The 11,245-nt window shown below is 32.4% G+C and overlaps 2 protein-coding genes and 1 non-coding gene across 3 annotated transcripts; all 3 read left to right on the forward strand.

Moving 5' to 3' along the window:
- On the forward strand, nucleotides 1–2,364 carry LOC123923242 (probable xyloglucan endotransglucosylase/hydrolase protein 32). The gene is made up of 4 exons (XM_045975931.1): nucleotides 1–334; nucleotides 486–586; nucleotides 716–933; nucleotides 1,926–2,364. The coding sequence occupies exons 1-4, from the start codon at nucleotides 130–132 to the stop codon at nucleotides 2,290–2,292; spliced, it is 891 nt and encodes a 296-aa protein (XP_045831887.1). The 5' UTR covers nucleotides 1–129; the 3' UTR covers nucleotides 2,293–2,364.
- A 2,898-nt stretch (nucleotides 2,365–5,262) lies between these two features.
- Nucleotides 5,263–5,357, forward strand: TRNAY-GUA. The gene is made up of 2 exons: nucleotides 5,263–5,299; nucleotides 5,322–5,357. It is a non-coding gene; the product is annotated as a tRNA-Tyr (tRNA).
- A 47-nt stretch (nucleotides 5,358–5,404) lies between these two features.
- Nucleotides 5,405–9,664, forward strand: LOC123902657. Its single transcript, XM_045952439.1, has 4 exons — nucleotides 5,405–5,542; nucleotides 5,640–5,717; nucleotides 5,808–5,903; nucleotides 7,591–9,664. The coding sequence occupies exons 1-4, from the start codon at nucleotides 5,540–5,542 to the stop codon at nucleotides 7,660–7,662; spliced, it is 249 nt and encodes an 82-aa protein (XP_045808395.1). The 5' UTR covers nucleotides 5,405–5,539; the 3' UTR covers nucleotides 7,663–9,664.
- Nucleotides 9,665–11,245: the final 1,581 nt, after the last annotated feature.

The raw sequence follows: 11,245 nt of genomic DNA on the forward strand, positions 1-11,245 counted from the left end.
CAATAAGTGTACTGCCACACTCTTCTTCCATATGCACCTTTCACAGAGTAGTCCATCAACTTACATTTATACACACACAAGCATCATTTTGCTTATCTGCTTAAAATTTAAGTTACCTACCTTTTCTTCATGGCTTTTCCTTTGATATTTCTCTTTGCTATTTTATTCTTTATGGTTCCTCCAAACAATGCCTATTGGCCACCTTCACCTGGTTACTGGCCAAGTTCTAAAGTCAGGTCTATGAATTTTTACAGAGGTTTTAGAAACCTATGGGGACCTCAACACCAAAGCATGGATCAACATGGATTAACAATTTGGCTTGATAGAACCTCAGGTTTGAATCTAATTACAATGTCGGTGTAATTTTACTGAAATTCTAAAATGTAGCTTTCTTTCTTCAAAATTACACTGTTATACTGTGATTTCGTCAAACTCACTATAGAAGAGACTAGACTCTTACATACATTTTCATTTTTGATTAACAGGAAGTGGATTTAAGTCGTATCGTCCATTTCGATCCGGCTACTTTGGTGCTTCAATTAAGCTTCATCCTGGCTACACTGCAGGAGTTATTACAGCTTTTTATGTAAGATTATAAGATAGTTGGTCTTGATAAAAAAAATATATGAAATTTAATTAATGAATGGTTAAACATTTTTTTAAAAATTTAAGTTGAGTATGTAATAAATTTTACTAATAAGTTGATAAATTGCAGCTTTCTAACAGTGAAGCACATCCAGGATTTCATGATGAAGTAGACATTGAGTTTCTAGGGACAACATTTGGAAAGCCTTATACTTTGCAGACCAATGTTTATATAAGAGGGAGTGGAGATGGGAAAATTATAGGTAGGGAAATGAAATTTCATCTATGGTTTGATCCTACCAAAAAATTTCATCACTATGCTATACTTTGGAATCCTAAGGAAATAATGTAAGTCACTATTCACTTTCAATGTATATTAATATATATTTGTGCCAAATTCTTTGTAGCATATGTAAGAGTACACCCATTAAGGTGGAGAATTTTGATAGATTTACAAATAATATTTATTAATTTTTTTTATATTAAACACTATTTATGGATCTATCAGAATTATTCACCTCAACAATTTGTTTAAAGAAGATATATATCTAAGTATTCATCCAAAAAATATATGTTTGTGTTTTTAATTGGTTAAATTTTATTTTAGTGCTAGTTCAAAAAAGTAAAGCCTACAGGGTAGCTGACCTTTCTTTTTCTGCTGAAACATTATAGGATAGAAGAAATTATATATATGTATAAAATCAATAATGTAACTTGGGTCTTTGTCTTGGCATTGATTTGCTTTGTCCTTAAAGACAGAGGTAATACTACAGTGTATAGGCATGAGTGATTGATATTTTGGAAGATATGAAAGGGAAAGAAATTATAATTTCATTTTCTCCAAAACTTAAATGGTGAGAAATGTGAATGACCAATAAAAACCGAGTCTAGTAGAAGGGGTTTGACTTTTACATTACAAGGGATTAATGTTCGAATCTCAACCGTAGAGATATATCTCTTTAATGTATATGTTTTAAATAGAATTACTTCAAATAGAAGAAACTTATATTATAAATTAAACTCGTATCAAAATTTTATATCTTAAGGTTATAAAATCAAACTCTTATCAACTTTAAATTTATAACTCCCAAGTCCTAACAAAAAAAAGTAACATTAAAATTTAGTAAAAAAATTAGAAAAGAAAAGTAACATTAATAGTGATCTACATGTGCTTTTTATGGCCAACCACGTACCTCATTATAAAATTAGTTGCACCATAACATTATACAATGTCATCCACATTTTCATGTCATGCACATGAAAATGATTTTTATTAACTAGGTTTTTGGTAATATATTTGATTTGATTTAACTGACATTATTATTAAAAAAATGTAACAGATTCCTAGTGGATGATGTGCCCATAAGGAGGTACCCAAGGAAGAGTGATGCAACATTTCCACTAAGACCAATGTGGGTTTATGGTTCAATTTGGGATGCTTCATCATGGGCAACAGAAGATGGAAAATACAAAGCTGATTACAAATATCAACCTTTTGTTGCAAAGTACACCAACTTCAAGGCTAGTGGTTGCTCAGCCTATGCATCACGTTGGTGTCGTCCAGCCTCGGCCTCACCATATCGGTCTGGCGGCTTGACTCGACAACAACATTGGGCTATGAGTTGGGTTCAAAGACACCACATGGTTTATAACTATTGTCAAGATCCTAAAAGAGATCATAGATTAACACCTGAGTGTTGGGGTTAAAAATTGAAACTCTACAAATATTGTTAATAAAATTGGGGAAGATTTAGGTCCCCAAACAATTTGCTAGTGTGATTTGATGTGTTGTTATTTTTGAAATCTCTTTTATTTTTTGAAAACATTTTCAGTTTTTATTTAAAATTATGTTCATTTTAAATTGTTAATAATGAGATAAAAGACGTACCCGTGTAGTGAACAATTGTAATAGAGAAAATATGAAAGACTACTTAGAAAGAATACATTTTCAGAACCAATGAAAATAATGGTTTAGTATTTTAAAAATTTCTGAAAATGTAAAATTTGCTTGCAAAAATTGTAAAAGAAAATTGTGATGAAAATATTGAATCTATATTTTTCTTATCTTTATTAGTTAAAATTTTAAAATATTTTTCATGGGGGTCATTGCTTGAAAGCAACATTGACACAACAAAGTTAGGGAAATTGGTGGTTTTTTATATTATGTATTTTTTTTTGGTTTAGAGTAGGGAGAAAAGAAAAAAAAGAAAGAAAAGAAATGGAATAATAATAGAGAAAGTCTTGTGGTCATATAATTTGTATATTTTTTTGTTATCCACAGTGGCTAGAAATTTCACCCTTAAATGGATAAGTAGGATATTCGGGTTCGAACTTCGGCCCCTACATAAAATACGATGTTCCTTACTAATTGAGCTAAGCTCACGGAGATATACAATGTATAATTTTAATACAATTAGATGGTGTATATTTTTTCGAGTGTGTCTAGAGAAAAATTATTTGGTTGTGATTATCAAGTATTTAAATATATTAATGTCCTCTTAAAATTAGAAGTTAGACCTAACTCAACTCTATAAACCAACTTTTTTTTTTTTGAAGAAAAAATCTATAAACCAACTTGTAAGGCGAAGATTGTTATCACTTATAAACATATATTAAAACTATCTCACAATCGATGTGAGACTCTTAACACACTGCTTCGCGCGCCCAACACTATTGGGCTTAGTGTGCGGATATAAACGACAGATTGTAAAGGGGGCTCTAATATTATCTTAAAGTTGAGAGTCGAGTCTAACTTAATTTTACGGTTTGTAAGATTATGATTGCATCTACTTTATAAACTCATATTTAGTCATCTCGCAACCATATGAAACTCATTAACATATCCTTGAAAAGCAAAATGGAAAATCAATAAAGAATGGAATTGGATCTAGTCAAAAGGAAAAATGGAATTGGATGGAGACATCAAGGTGATCTGGTGATATTTCTTGGTGCGAATAGTGTTGCTATCTTAGTATGGTCATTTTCATGATGAATGTTACTGTGGTCATGACTTATGACTGCAAGCACATGATGGTAAAGCTATTTGCAGTGCTTATAAAAGGACAGTACCGGAATACCGGAATTAATGCTACTCAAAATGCAACAGAATCAAATCCTACTAAAGAAAAATCCTACTCAAAATTACCTTTGATGTTACAGAAATTCACCAATGATATTTTGTTGTAACAAATGTATAAGACAAACATATCCAACGAAAAATGTGAGAGAAGATTTAAGATTCCTTCTTTTCGTGAGCTCGTGACTCTTGTCCGCCTCCAGTCATTCTCAATTGATCTCTCCGCTATTTAGGATTCATGTGTATAAAATGGCAAAAACTTGATAAACACCGTTTGCATGCTACACTGTGACCAGTGTTCGCATGCCACATCACGAATATGTCGGCAGTTAAAAAACACAGCCTCCCATATACAATCCAAACTGATGGCCGCGTGGCCAAATTTGAATTATGTTTCCCCCTATTGTTCATCATATGTCTCTGTTTACGACAAACGCAAGGAATCCATAATCTTTGTTTACGACAAACGTGAGGAATCCATAATACCTATTAACGCCTGATATCTCACTTAATTAATCAACCCAATAACATTATGATTCGATAGTGTGTGCGACTATAAACATAACTCTATGTCTAGCAATTAGAATTCACAGATGATTTTCTTTGAGATCATTAAGTAAAAGTCTAACTCTAATACTTTCAAAATCAAAATATTAAGTGCGGAAATAAATCATCAAATATAACAAAATAGAAATTATATATAATCAGTCAGATTAAGAGTTTACAAGAGAATCATAGCTAACTAAACTTAATTCCAATAATATAAAGACTTAGTTATGCATGATAACTTTGCAATACATAACTAGAAGAGATGAAAAGATGATGAAGTTAATTTCTCTACTCTGGCTTGGCCATTCCTTGCCTCCAACTATTTTTATTCCCTCAAGTTCTATCTTGGAAAAGTGAAGAATTCCTTTCATTTCCGTTCTAAATGCTTTAAATACTATTATGGAAAGGAAAATTTCAATAAGCGGAATTCCCTATTCTCTCAAAGAATTTGAAGTTTCTTCACTATGAAGTCTTTGCCAGCCCAGCAAACCACTACTAGGTTTTTCCAAATTTCTTAAGCAAAATTAGTGCTTGTTGAGCAAATTTGCCTAAATAAAATTCTTTCGTTCTCTAACTTTCCTCGCTTCACCTTGCTATCTTGTTGCTTAGCAAATTTGCTTGATTTTATGCTCTTTCACACCGAGAAAAAGATTAAATCCATAAAAAAAAAAAAAACGAAAAAAAGAAGATTAAAGTAGCTATTCTTAAACCCAAAATTTAAAATCTAATATTTACATAAATTCAAGTGTTTTACCTAAAATTTCTTGCAAAACAAGTTAAATAATATTTTTAAATATATGCGTAAAATCACTGATTTTTAACACATATCATAAATTAACATGAGAATTTTCCAAATATAAATTAAAATGACGCATACATTCCTTCAATACATCACCAAAATTTATAACATCTTTTTGACCTTTATGAAAATAATCCAGTCTATTATTAACATTTAACTAAAAGGGTGTGGAAGATGTAGTTGATGCCTACTACATCAAACAAACATAAAGTACTATTATATTTATATTTATGTTTGAGAACATAAAAAACAACCGACCTTAGCTCAGTTGGTAGAGCGGAGGACTGTAGTCGGCTTGCTAAGCAACAGATAATCCTTAGGTCACTGGTTCGAATCCGGTAGGTCGGAATTGATTTTTTTTTTATTCGTATCCAAACTCAAAATGACATATCTAACCCTGACTTTTCATCTGAAATTACACTATTATCCTTCTTTCCCCAACCTTCTTCTACTTCTTCTCTCTACCTGGTTCTGTAAATCGACGCACTACGCAACCGTATCAACTCTTCTCATTGATTTTTGTATCAACAATGGTATTATAGTAATAATTCCTTTAATCAATGATTTTCTCATTCTGTTTCCGCGATCAATTTTTTTCTGAATAACTGAAATTGAATTTGTTTTTTTTAGGTTTGCTTGGTTTGTTTGGTTCCCCTATTTCTGATCCCAATTGTTAATTTCCTCCCTCTTCTCTTTGATTTTCTCATGGTATCTTACACAACACCACTAATTATTATTTTGATTTTACTTAATTATGCATTTGTGATTCTATTTTTAGTTTTCTTTTTCTGTTTTCAGGGAAAAATCTATGGGGTTTTTGGTTGGGAGTACAGAAAACCAGAGAGAGTTCCTCCAGCATGTCCAATTAAGCCTTCAAACAAAACTATTACTAAAGTGAGTCAATTCGTAATTTTTTATTTTTTTATTATTATTTTTTTTTATGAAGTGTTTGATATCTGTGTTGCTTTTTGTGGATCTATGTGAACATTGTGGATGAATTGTTGATTTTAAAAGATGTCTTCTATTTATTTGAGCATTGAGGAGAAGCTAAAAGATTTGATTTGAGGGTTTCTTTGATTAAGTTAAAATTATTAGATGAACTAATGCCTGCCTGCCTGAACTGAAGACTTAAGTGCTTATGTATGAATGAGTGTTTCTATGCACTTCGAGGTTCTATAAGTTGATTGATATTTTGTGTCAATAGCATTAACTTAAATATTAGAAGATACAAGATCATCTGTGCTAGAAATTTTGAACGATTTTAGTGACTGTCGAGAATCCTTTCAATATCTTTTTGTAGAAGTCTTTACTGGAGACATAGTATTGTGGAATAGTGATTGAGCAAAATAATGTTTTGCGTTCTGCTATTAATTCCACACTCCTTTGTTTATTTTGAACTAATTAACACATTATGGATTGATTTTACTTGTCATTGCCGAGATCAGATTCCAATTTTTTTCTTCAAAAAGTTATAACTTTATAAAAAAAAATTGGTGTCTTGTTCTGAAAGGTGTCACCGATAATGTGATAATTTGAACTTTAAATGTTGATGTCTTTACCTTTTTGTACTAGTCTCTAGTCCATGTTTAACTGGTGACTCAGATTCAAAGAAGTTCAACATTGTGACTAAAATTAGGAAAAGAGGAAAACCCAATCCTAATAAATTCCTTAGTTTTGTTTAAGATTTCATGACCTGGTGGCGCCTTTGTGGTGAAGATAATTGTTTCATTATTTTCAGCTTTAAATTCTTGTGCTGTATTTTAACTGATAGTATTAGAGAGAGAATAGGAGTAGCAACTATTGTAGAAATGACAGTTGAATTTCGACTTAGTTGGGTTGGACATGTGTTGAGGAAATTTGTAGATTCCATTGTAAAGAGAGTAGATAAGATGGAGGGCTATCCAATTGCTAGAGGTAGTGTAGAGAAAAACTATAGGAAGCCAATGGTTTGGCTATAGATATGATTTACGATAAAATCTTATCGCATTATTTGATCAATGTAGTCAATCCTACTTAATAGGATTACCTTGATTGCTGCTGTTTTATAACTGATAGTGCTGTAAGTTTTGTTGGGTTATGAAGTATATAGTTGGTGAAATGAATAAGAATTTTTTTGCATTAGAAGCGAGGACATTTCCCCTATGCTTTACTTTTATTGTTAGTTTGGTATATCATACATAATTATTAGGGGGTTGGTCACCTCAGGAATAATTCTAGCGTTGTTCAAATATCCATTGTCGATAATGACATTTCGTTTGCTTGTCATGTGTTTGTGTTACCAATATTCCCAATTGAGAAGAAATTCGTTCGTTGTCCTTTATTTTATCTTTCTTAAAGATGGATTCCGTATGAAGGATTAATTCTTTAAACAACCAGATATTAATCCTCCGGTTGTCCTTGTTGAACTTTGCTGCTCCACAAATGCATGGGTTATTGTTTGGGCGTTTGCATCATGCATCCGGTGAATAATATTTGTGTTCGTGAATGTGTGTGCTTGCAAAAAATTGTGTTGATGTTTTAATGTGTGAAGCTTCTACAAATGTAAATATTACCTGAAGTACAAATCTCAATGTTATATCAGGATGAGGCAAATGCTGGACCACCTCCGACAGAACCTGCCAAACCTGGAAGTGTAGATTTAAAGCAGGATTAATCTGGGGTAGCTTCTCTACAACAAGGTTTGATAGAAAAAGAAAGAAAAATTATCACATCTGATGGTTCATATCTGTAACTTATATTATAGGTAATGTTGTTGTCATTCTCATCATCATATTACTTGAGATCATTTATAATACAAATTGGTAGCTTTTTTTTTTGGAAAAAATGTTGGTAGCTTTATATTGATGAGTTTTTTTCTTCCAATTTTCAAAGATAACTCGTCAATATAAATTCAATTATAATAGTTTGCCCTCAATTTTTGCATGTAAAACCTATATAACATTGGGTCTTGATTTTCACGGTCATTCCAAAAAAGGGAAGATCGTTTGGAACTTTGTAAGGAATGTTGTGTGAAACAACAGCACATGAGAATTTCCTTTTCTTTTTACACAAGAGACTTATTTGTATTTAACATTTCAGTATCATTAAAAAATAAAGGAAAAACAATATCCATTATCCAAATTATTGCTACTTGACTGTTATTGACCTTTTCTAAACAAAAACAAAACATCAAAATTCCAACATAAAAATTGAAACCAAGAGTTACTAAGGTTCATGACAAACACATTAAATGAACATATAAATCATGGTTAAAACAAATACCCTAAAAAAGGAAATCTACTTGAAAACACGGTTGGAAGCAGTAAGTAGTAGATTGTCATCTTGAAAGAATCAAATCTATCAATGGGTGTGGTTGTATTGTCTTTATTTTATTTTTTTGAAACATTGTATTGTCTTCATTAAATCCGTCTTATTTTCACTTTCAGTCTATTTCCTATCTTTCTTCAGGGCATCTATATGTGTTATTTCTCAAATTGAAACCTTCGGGGTGATAGTGGGTTGAGTTTCTGTTAGGTACGGGGTTTGGGCCAAATAGAGATTTGGTTACAATTTGTTTATGTGGCAAATCTATTAGATAGAAAACATAATTATATCACAAAAGTGCAGTTCACAACAATGAGGCGATCATTGGGAGGTCTAGGTTTTAGTGATTTACTTGGTGTCAATAAGAGGGTGGGACCATACCAACAAACATGGTTTTCACAAAGGTTAAGAAAGTTGGTCGGAGATGGGAAAATTTGTGGCTGGTTAGTGTGACTCTAAGGGAATGTCTTAACTGTCTATTGTGGATGGTAAAGGAGAGTGGCTTTGGAGATAGGAGGGAGCTCTATTTCAAATTTTCAATGAGAAAACATATGTTAGTGGAGTGCATAGTAGTGTTAAATTATTCATAACATAATTTTGAAGTAGATGGCAAGTGGTTGTGGAGTGAAGGAAGGGGAGTCATGTTTTGGCATAAGATGGATAGAGTTTTAATGGGTGGATTGGTTCAAGTAATGTCTGCGTTAGACAATAATATTTTGAGTAATATCATTTGACTTCAAATTATCTTTGTGTATATGGAGATTGATTCAAGAAAACTTGATCAAAACTGGAGTAACTGATTTGGAGGTGGAAAGTTGTGGGAAAATGCGATAAACTAGAATTAGTCAATCACTTATTTATTTATTTATTTATTTATTTATTTCTTGAGTGTTTGTTTTACTCTATTGAGTAGAATGAGATCTTTTAAATGGTTTGATGTATATACTGTGATGAGCAGCAAAGCTAAAGAACACTTTGGTTAGTGAATAGAGGTTCATTGCAATCTTTGTGCGTGAGTGATTTGGAAATCAAGGAATAAAACGTTTTCAAGCAGAAGCCAGAAAGACAATGAGATTAAATTGTTGGTAGAGGATGTAAAAGTATAAGTAAAAGTAAAAGCATTTGATTTTGAAATATCTCTGGTTATGGTTGACAGTAAAAGCATTTGATTTTGAAATATCTCTGGTTATGGTTGACAGTAAAAGCATTTGATTTTGAATATCTCTGGTGTACGAATCCCCTTTATTGCTTTGGGTTAGTGCTTTAGAATTAGGATAGTGGTTATTCAAGCTGGAACAAGTTGTATTGGATAGTAGTAAAACCGAGGCTTAATAGAATGAAAGGTTGTTGAAGTTATGTGCAAAATGTTAACTTTTTACATCTGTTGTACTGTTTTTTTACCAAGTCTTTCTGTAATGTTTTACTGCAAATTGTGTGATCAGATTTGATAAAATAAGAGCATGCTCTCTACCAAAGTCACTTAGAGAGAGTTTATGAAATGTGTTGGTTTGATAGAATAGTATGTTTGTGATGGGAGGGTTGCAATTGTAATTGATGTATTGAGGTTGGCTGCTACATAAGCCAATATATAGTTTTAGGTGGTAAGTGTATTGGCTAATTGGCTTTGATGTGGTTCTGTCATGAACCGGTGTATGATTTATGGCCTAATCGTAGCATCAGTTGAATTATGGATTGTCATGAACCGGTGTATGATTTATGGCCTAATCGTAGCATCAGTTGAATTATGGATTATTGTGTGATTACAAAAAGAAACTTTGTCCTGCGTCAAGACTAAGGCTCATCCTGAAGGAACTCCACACCCAAAATTCATCATCACACATGTATCATCCTTCGAAGGATGATCTCCGTTCAGAGGGCAACCTACCAATTACGACGAGAATCACTCGGCCTCAATGGGATTTTCTCCCTAATTCTTCTCATGAGCTCTACTATATAAGGACCTCCACACTCGAAGCATAATTTCTTATAGGCTTAAATGCAATTTTAGTCTCCCAAGTTTCATAATTGTGCAATTTTAGTCCCCCAAATTTCTTTTGAGCAATTTTAGTCCCTCAAGTTTCATAATTGTGCAATTTTAAAGTCCCTTGTTCACATGTGGTTAGATTGATGTGAAGTCTATTAACATACACCTTATACACCTAATCGTCTCTTGCATTCTCATCTCCCTCGTTCTTTCTCTACGAACCAATCACACTCTCAACCCAGTTTCTCTTTCTCTCTGCCTTCTTTTCATCTCCCTCACTTTCTTCTCTACCATGAAATTAAAATGGGTCACCTGAAATTTTGAAAAAAGATAACAAATTAGCTTTAAAATTAAGAGAAGTGATGAACCAAATATAAACCCAATGGAAACAATGGAACCGTGAGAAGAGTTCTTCAACACAACAACATAGACACAACAACTCAAAAACAGATCAACCATAGAAACCCAAACGCAGCAACACAGTGAAAGAGTGGAAATTGTGAGGTATGCTAGTGAGAAAGGTGAACCATGATGATGACGACTATGAGAATTTTGCAGGTAAAATACAATTGAATCCGACCAAATTAACATTTGGATTTTCAACTTTGATGCATTTTTTTAGGAAAAAATCAGTGCATGTTTGTGTTGTTTGGTGTGGTTCGATGCATCAAAGGAAGAAGAAGGCAATGAGAAAGAGAATCTCGGTTGAGCGGATAGGTTGGTCAGAGAAAGAATTTGGGGGAGTTGGGAAGAGAAGATATGATTATTAGGTATAGACAGTGCATGTTAATATCATAGACCTTTCAACAAATCCAACCACGTAAAGTATGAGGCTTTAAAATTGCACAATTATGAAACTTGAGTGACTAAATTGCTCAAAAGAAATTTGAGGGCCTAAAATTACACAATTATAAAACTTGAGGGACTAAAATTGCATTTAAGCTTTCTT

The sequence above is a fragment of the Trifolium pratense genome, linkage group LG1 (genome assembly GCF_020283565.1).
Source record: "Trifolium pratense cultivar HEN17-A07 linkage group LG1, ARS_RC_1.1, whole genome shotgun sequence".
Classification (NCBI taxonomy): Eukaryota; Viridiplantae; Streptophyta; class Magnoliopsida; order Fabales; family Fabaceae; genus Trifolium; species Trifolium pratense.

Bases quoted from the DNA above. Each gene is read 5' to 3' on its own strand.
- LOC123923242 (XM_045975931.1), top strand. From the start codon at position 130: ATGGCTTTTCCTTTGATATTTCTCTTTGCTATTTTATTCTTTATGGTT. The intron at 335-485 runs GTTTGAATCTAA...TTTGATTAACAG, and splicing joins TTGGCTTGATAGAACCTCAG to GAAGTGGATTTAAGTCGTAT. The intron at 587-715 runs GTAAGATTATAA...GATAAATTGCAG, and splicing joins GAGTTATTACAGCTTTTTAT to CTTTCTAACAGTGAAGCACA.
- LOC123902657 (XM_045952439.1), top strand. The intron at 5,718-5,807 runs GTATCTTACACA...TTCTGTTTTCAG, and splicing joins TTCTCTTTGATTTTCTCATG to GGAAAAATCTATGGGGTTTT. The intron at 5,904-7,590 runs GTGAGTCAATTC...ATGTTATATCAG, and splicing joins CAAACAAAACTATTACTAAA to GATGAGGCAAATGCTGGACC.